The sequence below is a fragment of the Triturus cristatus genome, chromosome 3_2, assembly GCF_964204655.1.
Source record: "Triturus cristatus chromosome 3_2, aTriCri1.1, whole genome shotgun sequence".
Taxonomy (NCBI): domain Eukaryota; kingdom Metazoa; phylum Chordata; class Amphibia; order Caudata; family Salamandridae; genus Triturus; species Triturus cristatus.
The window spans coordinates 617,126,071-617,143,589 of NC_140584.1; the positions used below are offsets into that span (position 1 = coordinate 617,126,071).

The following is a 17,519-nucleotide window of genomic DNA, read 5'->3' on the forward strand; positions in this document are numbered from 1 at the left end:
TCGGGGAGGGGGAATTCCATGGTGTAGAACCCCTGCCCCGACCTTTGTTGTTCTTACCTCTGTATCCACCTCTAAAGAAGCCTCTTGTAGAGGAAGAATGATTGTTGTCTTTGTAGGAGGCAGCAGTATTGTCTGAGGACATGGTTTTCGACCTTCCACAGTAGGAGTGACGAAAGGAGCTCCGATTAGAGGGAGATTGCAGAGCTCCCATGGACTTGGCTACTTCTGTGTCTTTTTTCATTTTTTCTAGTCATTTCTCTAATTCTGTCCCAAAGAGATGTTCCTTGTCAAAAGGAGTATTTAAAATAGACTGTTTTACTTCGGGTTTGAAACCAGAAATCCTCAACCATGCAGGTCTTCTTAATACACTAGTGTTGATTTATCCAGCTGCGGTGTTTGCAGCATCTAAAGCGCATCTAATTGAGAAATTGGATACGAGTTTCCCTTCCAGGACTAAATCTTGAGCTTTTGCTTTGTGTTCATCTGGGAGGTTTTGTACCAATTGCTCCATCTCATCCCAGTGTGCCCTATCATATCTGGCTAGCAGGGCATGGGTGATGGCAATGCGCCAATGATTTGCTGCTTGGGCGGCTACTCGTTTACCGAAGGCGTCGAATAGTTTTGACTCTGTGTGGGAGAGCATCTCCTGTAGTATGTGAATTGGTATGTTAACAGGGATTAGAGACCACCAATGAGTCTAGTGGTAACTGTCCTTTGAGAAAGACTGGATCTAAGGATGCAGGCTTCTATTTTTTATTTTTTTTTAATCAATTCTGGGGGTGAGATTGCGGGCACGCACTGGATCTTTATAGATATCAGCGGCATGTTAAATCATACCTTTAGGCATAGGTAGAGTGTGGTTAGCCCTTTGTGTGCCACTAAGCGTTTCAAATAGGAAATCTTCCTCTAAAGATTCCTTGTGTAACTAACGCATGATATTCTGCAGGTCTAGCTAGTAACTCTAGATATCCTACATGGTCATCAGGAGGGGAAGGCTTTGCAGGGTAAAGATCTGGGTTGCTGTCTGTAGGTGAATCCTTGTTGTAATCTTTCCAGGGGTCTATTGGTAAAACATTGTCCCCTATATCTCCATCATCATCAGGTGGTGGTGGTTGCGGAGAGTTAGTTGGTGTAATCATTAAGTGGTGTAAAAGTGGAGACCTTGGTGTAGTGGAAGAGGAGGAGAGGAGTGGTTAGTACTTACATTCTTCCTTTTCAAGAGAGTATGGTAAAGGGTGTCCTGGACTCTGGTTTGCGTTTGAGAGGATTTCGTAAGAACACGTCCTGTATGTGGATTTATGTAAAGTTCCTTTTTAGGTCTCGCCTGAACCAGCAAGGCATTTAATAAGGGATTTTAAATCCTGAACACGCGCTCGTGTGTGTGTTTTATTTTTTTATTTTTAATCACCCGCAATTGGCCTTTGCGTGCGTCTTTCTAAGAAAGACAGCACGCAATTGGTCCAAGGCAGGTGCATGTCCCACCTTCTCTGTCCCCTGGCCTAGGGTGCTCAGGAGCGAGCAGCAGCACCATCTGTTTCCAATTATCTTATTGGAAACAGATGGTGGTCAGTGCTGGTCGCGCTGGTCATCTTGTTTTTTTGCGTTACTTGAAGGTATGGCAGGCATTGAACCTCTTCTCTGCGGTGCAGTCTGTTGCCCGCACACTTTCTTCACAAATTGATTTATCACTTTCTTACTGCCAGAGCCTTTTTTCTCGGTATGTGGCAGGAGTCCCCCCCCCCACACAATACCACTCAGTGCCACATAATTATATGCTACATATTTACACTGCACTCAATGCAACATACACTCCACACAATACCACTCAGTGCCACCTAACTATGCTACATAATTACACTCTACTGAGTACAACATACACTCCCCATAATACCACTCAGTACCACATTACACGCCAGATAACTCAATCCAACATAATACACTCCACATAATACCACTTAGTGCCATAGTTACACGCCACATACTTACTCAATGCAACATACACTCCACATAATACTACTCAGTGCCATATAATTACACGCCACATAATTACACTACTCAATGCAACAAATACACTCCACACAACACCACAGTGCCACATAATTATATGCTACATAATTACACTGCATTCAATGCAACATACACTCCAAATACTACTCAGTGCCACATAAGTACATGCTACATAATTACTCTACTCAATGCAACATACACTTCACAATCATACGCAACATAATTACACTCTAAATGCAACATACACTCCACACAACACCACTCAGTGCCACATTATATGCTACATAATTACACTGCACTCAATACAACATACACTGCAAATAATACCACTCAATGCCAGATAATTACACTCAACTGAATACAACATACACTCTCCATAATACCACTCAGTCCCATATAATTACACGCCACATAATTACACTCTACTGAATGCAACATACACTCCACACAATACCACTCAGTGCCACATAATTATATGCTACATAATTACCCTGCACTCAATGCAACATACACTCCAAATACTACTTCGTGCCACATAAGTACACGCTACATAATTACTCTACCCAATGCAACATACATATAATCCACATAATACCACTAAGTACCACATAATCGCACGTCACAATTACACTATTCAATGCAACAAATACACTCCACATAATACCACTCAGTGCCATATAATTACACGCGATACTTACACTCTACTCAATGCAACATAAAAACACTACATAATACCACAGTGCCACCTAATTATATGCTACATAATTACATTGCACTCAATGCAACATTCACTCCGAATACCACTCAGTGCCACATAATTACACTCTACTCAATGCAACATAAATAAACCATATATTACCACTCAGTGCCACATAATTACACACCACATAACATTACTCAATGCAACATAAATACGCTCCATAGAATACCACTGTGCCACATATTTACATGCCACATAGTGATTCCCTACTCAAAGCAACATACTCAACATAATACCACTCAGTACCATATAATTACACGCCACATAATTACACTCCACTCAATGCAACAAATACAATCCACAAAATACCACTCAGTATGACGTAGTTACACGCCACATAATTAAACTCCGCTCAATGCAACATAAATACACTCCACATACCACTCAGTACCACATAATTACACGCCACATAATTACTCTCCACTCAATGCAACAAATACACTCCAAAAAATACCACTCAGTGCGACGTAGTTACACGCCACATAATTAAACTCCGCTCAATGCAACATAAATACACTCCACATAAATGCACTCTATACCACATACCACTAATCAACATAAATGCACTCCACACCATGACAATTTCACCAAAGATAATTTCACTTAACACCACAGTTGCAGGCCACACAATCCAACTCCACACATTTCCAATACACACCACATATTTACACACCAAACGACATATTTCAACTCCACAATCCACAACGTACCTCCAATCCACACCATATAGTGTCACCACCTGAGCACCAAACATCATTCATCACCACCATTTTGCATCAGCGTACCACCTAAGCATCACATCAGTCTGCCCTTGGAATCCGGCATCTGTTGATTCTACCCTAGTGTCCGTCCGCTCCTTGTGTTCCAATTACTGTTTTCCAACCTCAACTCCCCCGTTATTTATGTCCCGTTCCCCCATAACAAAAACAATTATAACAAACAAGCATGAGAACAGTCAGGAAGAAGTAGCCAGCAGTGCAATTACAAAAAAACTAGAAGACATTTTTTATGTTAAAATCTTTTTTTGATCAGGTTTTTCAGTTGTATATAATGTAGTCTTTGTTTGTATAAAGGCAACAAAAATGCTTAGCAATTGTTATTATAACTTTTCAACATACTGCACAGCAGCCACAATGCTCTACAACATAGCCAAAAGTTCTGGCTAAACACAATGTCCCAAAGGCGAGACCTATTGGCTATGCCAAAGCTTGTTTGTTTTGGGTCCAATTTGGGGGTTGGGACACCGAAAGTCGGATCCTACAGCTTCGGAGGAACAGTTTTAGGTTTCGGCGCAAAGGATTTTGGTGCCGGAATAGAATAACTTTGAGCCCGACGATCACAGTGTTTTCTTCAATCAAAACAATCTGGACGTGTCGCATTCTTGTTCGTTGTGCTCCAGAAACATGCACAAATTGCACACTTCGTGCGAGTTGGAGCGCGGATACTTGGCACGGCACCGAGGACAGAATTTAAATGGAGTCCGTTTCATCGACTGCGAGGTGGATCAACGCGGTTAGGCCGGACTGCCTTCCAGAGGATCTTCGATTGAAATAGAGGTTTTCCTCAACGGATACGATGGGCGGAGAAGTGGCATACGCATTTGAAACAATACCGACGTGGGTAGAGTGGATAAAAAATAATGTAACAATGGAGTTGATGCCCATGCGCACTATCACTGGAAGGAGGAGTCACCTACCTCAAGACTGGAAAGACTTCAAAGAAAAACAACTTGCAAACATCCAGATTCAACACTAGATGGCAAGAGTATGCAAAGCATGGTATCTACAGATCACATGCCTCGAACATATTAGTTATTTTATTTCTAGAACTAAGCCAAGCCTGGCGCAGGTAAGTGAAATAAATGCTTTGCAAAATCTTATTCAGTGTTTTACAATTGAATGCAGGTTCAAATGCAGTTGCATGAAATACAGGTAAGTAAATATGCCGAAATTACTTTTCAGTTACTTTTTAGATTACTTTGTACATTACTCTTTTTAAATTACTTTTCAAGTTACTTTTGCTGATCAGTGTGAAATGCCTAGATAGCACACAGACATCTCCTAGACAAAAAGTAAGTAAATCAGTTTTTGTACAGTTGCAGTTTTTCAAGTTTCCATAAAAACCAACTCCACACTTCAAACAATTTTCAAGGAAAAACAGTCAATGTATTCCTATGGCGAAAAATGAAGTTACCGGTTTGCAAGTAAGTACATATTTGTGGGAGTTGGTATTCTGGGGTTAGAACCAGGGTTCCCCCCAGGGTCAAGGATGCACTCAGAACACCCTCAGCGGCACTAGGGTGGCCGGGTGCAGAGTGCTGAGGCCCAATGTTATCCAAAGGGGGATACTGGGCCTCCGGTTGGTGGCTGCGCACAAGCAGGTCACAAGGTTGTGGGAACAAAGCTCCTGGTGTTAGGCTCAGGTCAAAGGAGGATAAGAGTTAGCATACCAGGTGCACTCACAGCGTCACAGGGGCGGCAGGGTGCTGTTTTGATGTCTGGTGCCCTGTTTTCAGTGGGAGTTGCTGGTTTTGGATTTTGGCTGCAGGCTCAGTCCAGGAAGACTTCTGGGAGAAACCAACAGCTGGGCAGGTAAGTTGGAGGGCTCGGGACGTAGGTGCAACACAGGTTCTCTTCTCCAGGGTGCAGGGAGGCTGGATGCAGGGGTGTCTTTTGAGGTCAGATTTCCCCTTACTGGGCCACTCACGGTTGGGGGGAGGAGGGGGTCTCCATGCAGAGGCTGCAGGCGATATCAGGGAGTCCTGGAGGGGTCAACCCACGGTAGACTCAGAAGCGCTGGGGGACCTCGCTGGAACCGGTGAGCAACCTGGAGTCAGGCCGTAACCGTCTGCTGCATTGGTAGTTTCAGGCATTGGGTTTCTTTGTCCTCAGCAGGCTCAGAGTGTCTTGGGAAATTCTTTTGAAAAGAGCTGCTGTCTGTTCACAGGTGATCCGATCTTTGTTCAAGGCAATCAGTCCTCCAGGGTTCTGGAGGTCGCTGGCTGCAGGACAAGGCGAGCTTAGGTGCAGAATATCTGGAAACTGCAGACAGGGCGGTAGGGCTGGGGCCAAGTCAGTTCTTCTCTGCAGTCTCCTCTGTTGGGCGTCTTCTTTCGTCCTTCTAAGGTTGCAGGAATCTTGCCTGAGGCAAGGTTGAGGGTTGACCCTAAATACTAGATTTAGGGGCTTTACAGGTAAGTAAAAGGTTAGGACAATGGGTCCCTTCCTGGTGGTGGTTACACCCCCTATTATGCCACCCTCCAGTGGGAGGGGGGCATATGCCTCACTTTGGTTTGCTGGGTCCCCCATCTGTAAGATGGTGGGGACTGAGAGTTGTGCTTCACCTAGCCTCCACCTGAGGGGGGAGTTGGCAAAGGTGGGCACAACTCCCTTCCTCACTTGGTTTGCCCGCCGATTCTCCCACCCAAATGGGGGGTCAGAACCGGTGGGGGCCAGCACCAGCAAGGGTCTTGGGAAGCTCACAAAGGCGGCAAGCCTTTGAAGCTTCCCCTTTCATGGACCCTCCCCATTCTGAGGGAGGAGGCTTAGCACCTCGTCCCAGGATGTGCATTGTTTCAGGCCCCTGAGGGCAGCAGGCTCTCGACCCAGGGGTCCAGAAACATGTCTGGTGGTGGCAGCTGTCGAGCAGCCACTCACTCAGCCTGGTCACTAGTGTTAGGTCGTTTTACAGGGGGCATCTCTAAGATGCCCTCTGTGTGCATTTTTCATTGAATCTCACACTGTTATCAGTGTGGGTTTAATGTGCTGAGAAGTGTGATACAAAACTTCCCAGTTTTCAGTAAACTCCCAGCACCATATACTCTTTATGGCATTTCTACACTTACAATGTCTAAGAATTGGCTTAGACACTGTCAGGTGCAGGGCTCAGGCACCTGTATCCTCACCACTGGTATAGTGCACCCAGCTAGAGGGGTGGCTCACCTATGCCAGGGCAGTGGGTTGTAGGCATGGCACACAGGGATGTGTGCCATGTGGACTCCACTTTGTTCTGCACCACAACATGCAGCCTGCGATGGGGGGGTAGAGGGGGTGCAGGGTGTGTGTGTGTTAGTAGGTGTAGGTAGGTACAGGGAAGGGTGGCACAATAAGTGCTGCAGCACTGAGGCCTTCCTTGGCCACAGGGCCCTTGGCATCTATGGTACTATTTACAAGGGACTGATATGGGACCAAAGAGAGCCAATTGGGTTTTGTTTTTAATGCAGTTTAGGGAAAGAACATAGGCCTGGGTACCTGTTTGGCAGGAACCCAGGGCACACTCAGTCAAAGTACATCAGCAGTTTAGCAAAACGTGGGGGGTGACCATGCAAAAAGAGGGCACTTTCTTACAGGATGCACACGTTTGTAGGATGAGAACACAATGAATGTTTCAGAAGGAGACATAACTTGGGGAAACAGTCAACCTCGTAAATCATGTGCATGACACGGCCTTGCTCCACTTACGCTCTGCCTGGCTGTGGTCGGTGAAGACATTAAATGGCTCTGCTCAACATATGTGCTCTAGTTAGCCCTGCTTACTAAGTCCACAAACACATCCTTAGCTGGTCCTTATAACCACAAACAAACCATACACTACTTGGCCTTCCTCAATACATAAATGCGCTACTTGGCGTTGCTCAGTCCTCACTAGCATGCGCTACTTAGCCTTGATCAGTCCACACCAGCATGCGCTAGTTGGCCTTTTTCAGAACACACAAACATGTCACATGATAGTCACTCTCAGCACACAACCATTGGCCGGCCTTGTTCAACACAAACACTGGCCAGTCCAGCTCCGGGCACCCAAAGGCCGGCCCTACTACAGCCCATGCTCAGAGCACTTGTACACATTAGACAAATCTTTTCAGCACATAGATGAGTACTCTCTGGTCAGTACATTTGTCAGCTGATTCTGTTCAACACTCATATTACCTGCCCCTGGCCTTGGCGTTCCAGGTCCACCACACACATGTCCACTATAGGACCTAAGTTGGTAAATGTTTCCATGGCAACCACATATGAACCTTGCTCATTGCTATCCACGTTCAGCTGAAAATAGAAAATAACAGAATGTCAGGGCACAAGGACAGTTACAAAGAAAATTGCAGAAGACAGTAACCAAGTAATAAATGGAAGAGGTACAATGAGGCACACTTTGCAGCATTGCATGAAAAAAAGTGAAAAGGTTACTTATTTTTAAATACAAGTCTCCTTGAAATGTTTTCTTTAGTTACGGTAAAACGTCCTTTTAACAGTGCATCAAGTAAAGCCCAAACATCTTAATGTAAAATCCAATTTACAAACAATTAGGTGGAGGGGCTTTGCACTTCACTTCCCCATCTACAACTCAGATTTCCAAATCAGAAATGAAAATAGCCAGAAAGAGTCGGACAGATGGGAGGGGGTTGGTATTGAGTTAACATGTGAATCTATGTAAGATACTGAATCGGGAGAACAGTAACTGAAGTTAAGTTAAGTAACCTTTGCTTCTCCAGCATTGAATGTTTCACTTTTAACAACAGTGGTAGGTACAAATGAGGTAGACCTTATTTAACAAGTTTACACAGGAACAGCTTGAACTAGAGCCATCTCCAACTTTATCACATTAGGGTAGTTGCACTTTGCCAAGGAGGTGTAGTGCCAGGACAGAAGACTTTACTCAAAGGGCAAGTTGGCCAGCTCCCTCAGCACCAGGAACACAAAAGCTGAAAAAAGTCTACCGCCTCAAGGGCCCAGCTGCCCGGGACAGCCTCCAAGCTGCTGAACGCCAAAGTGCCTGCTAGGAGAGCGAGTCCTGACCTGCCTGGGGTGTCTCCAAGCCTATGGGACCTGTGAACGACATCAAAGTGGACACTGGTGGCCAACTCAGAAAGATTAAAATTACCTACATGCAACAATGAAGACTGTTGGAAGTGAGAGACCAGTTGCGACTGGACCTCCACTGTACACCCTCACTGGACCATCAGAGACCGAGAACAGAGGGCAGAGATGACCCCAGATACTTGTGGATATCAGGGGGTAGTATCCTGCTTCCTTGGCATCAGAGAAAAGGGCACGGATGCCCTCAAGGCTGCCGAAAGCGAAGGCAACTGGCACACTGGACGCAAGTGATCCCTATGACTGGCTCCCAATTCGTTTTGGCGTGTCAAAGAGTTCTAACCCATTGGCTACCAACTGTTTGTAATTTTACCTACCTTTCAATAATCATATCTCCAGGTACTCTAGACGGATTTTAGTCATTTTGATGTCTATTTAAAGCTAAATACACACTATTTTTATAAATTGGTGTTGAATTTTTATTTTGCAGTGTTTCTTACTCAACTGGTGTTTTGGTACTTCTAAATGCTTTACCTTTGTTCCTTTAAGCCAGACTTCTCTATGGCACAGCTACCCAGGATTGAACTAAGGTTATTATTAAAGAAACTTAAATGGACCGGTTAGAGATAGTGACATTATTACATGGTGCGAGCTCACAGCCACACCACATAATCGACTGTCCTACAGCCACTATCAAGGTACATTACACTATGGCATCAGAAACGGCTTGAGAGGGAACATGCGAGTCAAGTCTTTAATAATTCGCATGACAATAGTAGTTCTGGATACTTTACTAGACCAATACTCTAGGGGTATAAATGTAATAATAGCGGGTGATTTCAATGTGACTTTTGAACCCCTCTTAAATGGGAACTCAAATTTTACTGATGAGGAAGATGACTTGTGGAAAATTCCTAAATTAGATCTAATTCCAGTAAAAAAAAAATGGACTGATGTGGTGGTTCAGATAAATTACATCTGTATGGAGAAAGGATTAAGGGCTATAAATGGTATAACCCAGTCAGACCGAGAGGGTGCATGTACTTTTAACAATGGCTCTAGTTTTAGTCCCATTGATTACTTATTGATTAGTGGTCAGTTTTGGCATGCTTTAAGGGACATGAAGGTAAATGAGAGAATAGAGAGCGACCATAACCCCTTGTGTGCAGTCTTTGAGGTAGTGGTAGAGAAAGATGCCATTTATTCTAGTAGAGAAATTATGTCCTTAGATCCAGTTCCCACAAATGATATGAGGCGCTTGAAATGGGTAAATGTAATAGAGAAGCCAGAGTCCTAGATAAAATCTCACTAGGTGTTGATAATGCAATATTAGAACTAGAAGACCTCTTGGTTAACCTGGCACCTCTCGAGTTGGTAACTGGATTTCATGCTGAGTTTTTTCCACAGCTTTGTACCTATTTTTATAAAAATTGTAAAAGCAGTGGAATTCACCACAAACATGGAAGTAAGTGGTTCAATAAGGACTGCAAGGAGGCTCGTAGTTCCCTGGGGAAAGCAATTAAGGAAGGTGATCTGACTAAAGTGCGGTATGACAGGCAAATTTATAAGCCCAGGAGATTGCTAAGAAACCTTGGGAGGAGAACAGATGGCAGGATCTTAAATATGGCTGTGAAAGTAAAAATTCTAAACAATTTTGGGACGTAGTTAAATGGGGCAGAGATGGCCGACCTGTAGAGCCGATAAATCATGTAAGCCAAGATCAATGGGTAACGCATTTTCAATCCCAATACGCTTTTAGTATAGATGACAAGGATGCGTTTGAGTTGGCATATACTTACTACGATGGTCTGGCTTTCAGTGAAGCTGATGTTGACATTGCTTTGGGCTCTCTATTGGGAGGTAAAGCACCAGGCCCCGACGGGATTCCAGCTGATATTTCCTTTCCAATAAACCTAAATGGAGCAGATATATCCTGATTTTAATGAATGAAATTGCTAAAGGTATGCCAGTACCAGATTCATGAAAAGGAGCGGAGATAATTCCAATATTTAAATAGGGGGACAAGTCACTGCCTGGGAATTATAGACCCATAAGTCTAATCGACTCATCACAAAAGATTATGGGACGCCTTGTGTTAAATAAAATTCAAGATTAGCTTGATGAGCAGGATGTATTATCTCCATTCCAGGCAGGTTTTGGGTCATGCATAAGTACCATTGACCAAACATTCTGCTTCACATTGCTCTACTGGAAAACGGTGGTCAGCTTTTGACCTCGTTTCCCGTAGTAGATTGTGGAGAGTAATGCAGGATCTGGAGATGCCTCAAGAACTACTAACTCTCATAGTCAGACTCCACGAGGGAAACCATGCAAGTGGGGTACTCCGGGTCAGGTTACCTCCGTTTTTCAAGTGGAAAAAGGAGTGAGACAAGGTTGTGTGATGGCACCAACGCTGTTTTCTATATTCATAAATGGTATTGTAAAATTCTTGGAAGCAAACCCAACTGATGCTCCTATATTGGCGAGCTTAAAAATCACCATCCTCATGTTTGCAGACAATACGCTGTTAACCGCTAAAACACCAAGCGGTTTACAGTGGGCCCCATCACTCTTCGAGGAATTTTGTCTTCTGCGGGGTTTGGAGATAAACGTGTCCAAAACAAAGTTTATCACATTTAATCCCCACAGATCCTATAGAGAAGTGATGGTGCTGAATAAGCGACCCCTGGAGCAGGGAAAAGATTTTACATATCTTGGGGTCATTATGCAGGGTGACATGAGGTGGGGCAAGCAACTGGATATGGCCACATTGAAACATCGTCAGTTAGCAGGAACTTTACTGGCCGAATTTAATGCATCGTTTACAAAACCAGTTGGTCCAGTCTTGAACATTTACAACATGAAAGTTGTTAGTGCAGTATTATATGGGGCAGAGCTCTGAGGATTTAAAAATCTCTCAAAACTAACTACAGCTGAAAATAGCTTTATTCGTAAAATTACCAACCTACCACAAAGCACACCAGTACGGCCATTACTCTATGATTTAGTCAGGAAGGCTTTAGCTGATAGTGCCAGACTATGTCCCTTGTTGTTTGGCGGAGAATCTGGTTAACACCTGAACTGACACCTTATGTTGAGGGCCTAAAAGATGTAGTAAGAGCGGATTGTTATAAGAAAATTAAATGGCTGCAGGAAGTTAGATCTATCTTAGTAAGTATAGGCATGGCCGCCCTATGGGAGAAACCTGAAAACACTCCGTTTCCCTCTAAAGCATAGCTGAAGGAAAGATACTGGGGATGGGTGACTAATAACACCTATAGGAATAGTGATCCTTCGACACTAACAGGCCAATTCCTAGACGTAAAACCAGTACAAAAGCAAGAATCATATTGGGACACCATAACGAAGCCTCACGATAGAAAGCTTTATTTCCAACTTAGAGTGGGCACATTACCCATAAAGTCATTTACTGAGAGATGGGATACTGAAGGTGACACCTCCTGTCCTATTTGTCACGTAAACTTGGAGTCTTTGGCTCACTTGTTATTTGGGAGTCCCGCCTATAAAGTTCCGCAGCGTACTTGTTTGGCCCCAATTTGTAGAACTCTAGGTATACAAAAACATGAGGGAGCTCTCAGATGAATCCGCACTGAAACATGGCTACCCCATGCCATATCTCTAGCTAAATTTTTAGGATGGGCATGGGTGATTAGATCAAAAGTGATAGCTGCATTGTAATGAATGTGTACTACATGCCTAACTTCTTTCTCCTAGTTGCTTAAATGAAATTGGGGTTTGTTTCTTGTTATTCCTTTTAATATTAAAGGTAGTAAATGCAAGGCTAGAACTGAGTTCACAGAATTTTTTGTTTTAATGCAAAAAGACTCCTTTGTATATATGTATATAACACAGAGGAGTTTATACATTTCCATTGTTGTTTTTATAATATTTTATGGACTTTTATCCTGAAGGGAAGTTCTTATTTTTAAAAGTTTTTAATATTTTGGTCATATATTTTGCATTGTATTTCAGCTTTTATGACTATTTGTCGAATAAAGCTATTATGACTGACTTAATAATTCTCATCACAATATGGGTGGGTGAATGTAGAGAGGCTGAAATGACCAACAAGTAATCTTTACTAGAACACACTGCAAGGCCCTACTGGGCCAAAGGACAAACACATCAAGAAAGTTTGGCTTGTAATGGGTTCGTCTGCCCAACTTGTAACCAGGCCACAAATTTATTCCAGCAGCCAGCTTAAATGTATTTGTGGAAATTCCCTGGTTGCAATGATGACATCCACTATTCCAAGTGGCAGATCAAATGCAAATAATAGCTTCTATTCAATTTCCAAGTATGGAGATGTAGATTGAGCAGGTTTGAGTGAAGAACCTTGCCCTGCTGTTGTAAGAAAAGATCCACTCAAAATGGTAGCCTGATGGGACAGAAAAGCGACATGCCTTTAATTTCTGGGTAGCACACGCTCCCAGCCCAATCCAAAGCCAATAGGATGACTTGGGACCATTCGTTCCAGATCTTTTTCAGAACTTGGGCCTAAAAGACACAAAGGAACCCTGTATTCTATTTCAACAGGAACATACTTTCCAGTGAGTGTCTTTGCGGAAACTTCAATGCAAAAAGAACGAGTTACTTACCTTCGGTAACGATGTATCTGGTAGAGACATAGTCTAGCCGCAGATTCCTTAACTTAGAATATCCCCAGGTGCCAGACTGGATCCGGAAAACTTTCCCCAACAGCACCTCTGCCCGCTGAGGGGGGGGGCAGGGGGGAGGGGTTTTGAAGGTACCGCACGGCTCCGCCCTGACGTCGTCCACAGACGTGATGTCAGTGGAGCCATATATGCCCCTCCCGGCGCGCTGACGTCAGTTTTTGTCTGAGAAACGTTTCTGCGCCGCAACGCGGAGCCACTACCAAAAAACTATTAGAATATGGGAACAGTGCGCGAAAATGATGAAAAGACATGGAATGATAAAAAACCGCAACATAAGGAACGCGTTACTTACCTGTAACTGCGGTTATCCAGTATTGGTATCTTTCATAGATTCACATGCCTGAATCATTCCCCGTCGTCGGGATGGGAGTCACCGGTAAATAACAAAGCAATGTCTTCGAAGACATATAGAGTAACAGGCCCCAAAAGGCCTTAGCTTAGCAAGCTATCTACGTCCTTATGTAAAAAGGACCAAAGTTTGGCCAGTAGCCAATCAGCTAGCACCACCCTCTAGAACCCTCCTGGAAGGAGCTCTAGTCCCTCAGATTTTTGTAAGCACAGTGCTAAGTAGTTGGATCATTGAGAGATCCAAGTGAGCCCTTCCAGGGGAGGTGGGTGGGTTGCATGTGAATCTATGAAAGATACCAATACTGGATAACCGCAGTTACAGGTAAGTAACGCGTTCCTTATCCAGTATTAGGGTATCTTTCATAGATTCACATGCCTGAATCAGAGTAGTAAGCAATAATAAGCACATTTCGACAGGTACAGTAAATATACAGTCACTAGATAATAACAAATCCATGTGAAAGATAAAGTATCAGAGAACCATGACTCAGGTAATGTGAATATTACAGTGCAAAATGTGCGTAAAGAGACCAGGATGGTGGGATGAAAAAGGAAAGGGCTCACCTCTATTGAAATAGATGACGGAGTACCGCTTGACCCACTGCAGCATCCTTCATGATCTCCGTATCCAGGCAGTAATGCTAGGTGAATGTATGCGGCGTCTTCCATGTGGCCGCTCTACAAATGTCCACAATGGGCACCCCTGCAAGCAGTGCCATTGAAGTAGACATCGCCCTTGTGGAATGGGCACGAACTGCTGATTGCAGTGGACGTCCTGCCTGCTGGTGACAGTCGGTGATGGCTGAAGAAATCCAGCGGGAGATACTCTGTTTGGTGAGCGGTAGCCCTTTTCTAGGCCTACTGTATGCAACAAAAAGTTGATTAGACTTTCGAAATGTTTTAGTTCTATCAATGTAAAACTTGAGGCAGCGCTTAATATCTAATGAATGAAGAGTCCTTTCTGCCACTGTTTGTGGATTCGGGAAGAATGAACGTAGTACGATAGGTTCATTGAGGTGGAACTGAGTTGGAACCTTAGGAATAAACTTCGGATTTGTTCGAAGAATGACCCTGTCCTGTTTGAACTGAAGGAAAGGGTCTTGGATTGAGAACGCCTGGAGTTCTCTGACTCGTCATGCCGAGGTAAGGGCCACTAGGAGCGCAATCTTCCAGGATACATACTTAAGGTCTGCTTTGTGGATTGGCTCGAACGGATGTTTCATCAGCTGAGCCAAAACCGTGTTAAGATACCAAGCCGGTGGTACAGGCATGAGCTAGACCAGATTTTGCCAGGTGCAGGAGGTACGGCAAAATCTGTTCCGGGGTGGAAGAAAGAGGGTGTAACCTGTTTGTTTTGCACCAGATACAGAATCTTTTCCATTTCAATGAATATGTTTTGTTGGTACTATCCGCTCGAGCCCGAGCTAGGATTGGTCTGCAATCCGGAGGAATGTCTAAGCCCTGGAACTCTCTGAACTCAGGAGCCATGCGGATAACTTGAGTGATGCCGGATCCGGATGCTGAATCTGTTGATTGTGGAGCGTTAGCAGAGATGGAAACTGCTTCAGTTTGATTGGAGGTTCTAGGGAGAGGAGGTGAAGCTCCGTGAACCAGTGCTGGCGTGGCCAAGCTGGGGCTATCGACAGCAGAGTGCAGGGCTCCGCTTTCATCTTCCGTAGCACCCTGGGAATCAGGGGAAACGGCGGAAAGGCGTACGCAAAGACGTTGCACCATGCTATCGAAAAGGCATTCCCCAGAGACCCTTGTTGGGGATGCCAGCTTGTAAAGTGTTGGCATTTGGCATTGATCTGGGTGGCGAATAGGTCCAGAAGAGGGGTGCCCCATTGATCGAAGATGTTGCTGAGGACTTGCTGGTCCAGTTCCCACTTGTGGCATGTTGTCTGCCTTCTGCTCAGGGAATCTGCCAACACGTTGTGGGCGCCTGGAACATAATCTGCTCGAAGAGAGATGTTGTGACTGAGTAGCCAGCTCCAAATTTTTTGTGACTCGCGAGTGTCAGCGAGCGCGTTCCTCCCTGCTTGTTCAAATAGTGCATTGTCGTCGTGTTGTCTGTTCTGACAAGCACCATGGAGTTTTTGATTCTTGGGAGGAAGGCCACCAGAGCCAGATAGACTGCGCGTAGCTCTAAGAGATTGATATGAAGTGCCCTCTCGGAAGGGGACCGTTTCCCGCTTATCTGAAGTTCCTGAAGGAAAGCCCCCCAGCCCTCCAGGGAAGCATCCGTGGTGATTATGTGAGGTGCTGCAGGAAGCAAGAAAGGCAAGCCTTTTGAAAGGTTCTGGGGATACACCCACAATCGTAGAGCTTTCCTGATCACAGGGGTGACCTGGATGACGTCGAAGGACCCTGTACACTGTACCCACTGATCCGACAGTTCTTCTTGAAGGGGTCGCATATGAAGACGACAATGCGGGACCAAGAGAATGCAAGAAGACGACATCCCGAGAAGGGATTTGAAGAGACGCACTGACAGTGTCTTTTCGGACATTATCCGGAGAGCTAACGACTGAAGCTTGTCTTTGCGTTCCTGCGATGGGAAAGCTTTCCGTAGTACAGTGTCTAGTGTAGCGCCCAGAAAATTCACGTGCTGAGACGGCTGAAGGACGGACTTCTCGTGATTGAGAGTTAGTCCTAGTGAATCGAAGAGCGTTAGACAAGCGTTGGAAGACCTGGATGCGCCCTGTAGAGATGGAGACTTGACAAGCCAGTCGTCTAGATAAGGGAAGACCTGATGATGATGGCGTAGGTAGGCCGCCACTGGAGCTAGACATTTGGTGAAAATGCGTGGCGCCGATTTGAGGCCAAACGGCTGAACCCGGAACTGGTAATGTCTGCCAGCCACCATGAATCGTAGGAATTTCTTGTGGTTGCGATGTATTGGTATATGAAAGTAGGCGTCTTGCAGGTCTAACGACACCATGTAGTCGTTCGCATTGAGTAGATGTAATATCTCCTGAATGTTGACCATACGAAACGACTGCTGTTTCAGATATTTGTTTAGATTTCTTAAGTCCAATATTGGTCTCCATTTTTTCTCCTTTTTCCGGATGAGGAAAAGCGGGAGTAGAACCCTTTTCCCCATTGATTTGGGGGGACTCTCTATAGCTCCTTTTTGGAGCATAACCTTCACCTCCAAAAGTAACAGACGTAGGTTTTTTTGAAGCATTGGGCGGGGAGGGGTTTGAGGAGGGATTTGTATGAATTCTAGAGAATGGCCGAATTGTACTAATTGTAGGACCCAACGGTCCGTAGTTATTCTTTGCCAGTTTGGGATAAAGTGGGAAATTTTTCCGTCAATCTTGGAGGGTGGGGAGAAGGTGGAGACCGGCCGCAGTTGAAAGTCATTGCCGTCGGGCGGCTCCCTTTTGTCTTCCTCCTTTACCACGAAAGGAGGATTTCGTGTAAGCGGAGTGCTGTCACTGTTGATATTGCGGACGGTATTGCTAGGAGGAAGAGAATGAAGAACATTGTTGGAATTCTCCCCTACTGGAAGATTGACCTCTTCCCCTGGAACCCCGAAAGGAAGGGTTCCGAAATTGCAAGGTACCCAACGCTCTGGCAGTATCCGTATCTTTCTTAATCCCCTGTAATGCCTCATCAATATGGGTGCCAAAAAGAAGTTGGCCGTCGTACGGCATGTCCAGCACTTTGGTTTGGACCTCCGGTCTGAAGGACGTTGCCTTTAGCCAAGCCTGGCATCGGAGAACTGCTGCGCCCGCTAGTTGTCGGAATCCGGTCGAAGCAATATCCATTGCACAGTCTATGATTTCAGAGGCAGATCTTTCCCCCTCTAGCAAGATCTTTTTTGCGTCTTCTTTGGACTCCTCTGGTAAGTCTGCCATGTATGGCTCAATGTCCGCCCACATTTGACGA

General features: G+C 44.8%; 1 protein-coding gene across 1 annotated transcript in view; it reads right to left on the reverse strand.

The window, feature by feature from the left end:
- Positions 1–17,519, reverse strand: part of DDB1 (damage specific DNA binding protein 1) — a 990,203-nt gene that overhangs the window by 678,173 nt on the left and 294,511 nt on the right. The window contains exon 9 of the mRNA XM_085648506.1: positions 7,696–7,812. Coding sequence (XP_085504632.1) covers positions 7,696–7,812 — 117 coding nt within the window. The remainder of the gene's footprint in view (positions 1–7,695; positions 7,813–17,519) is intronic.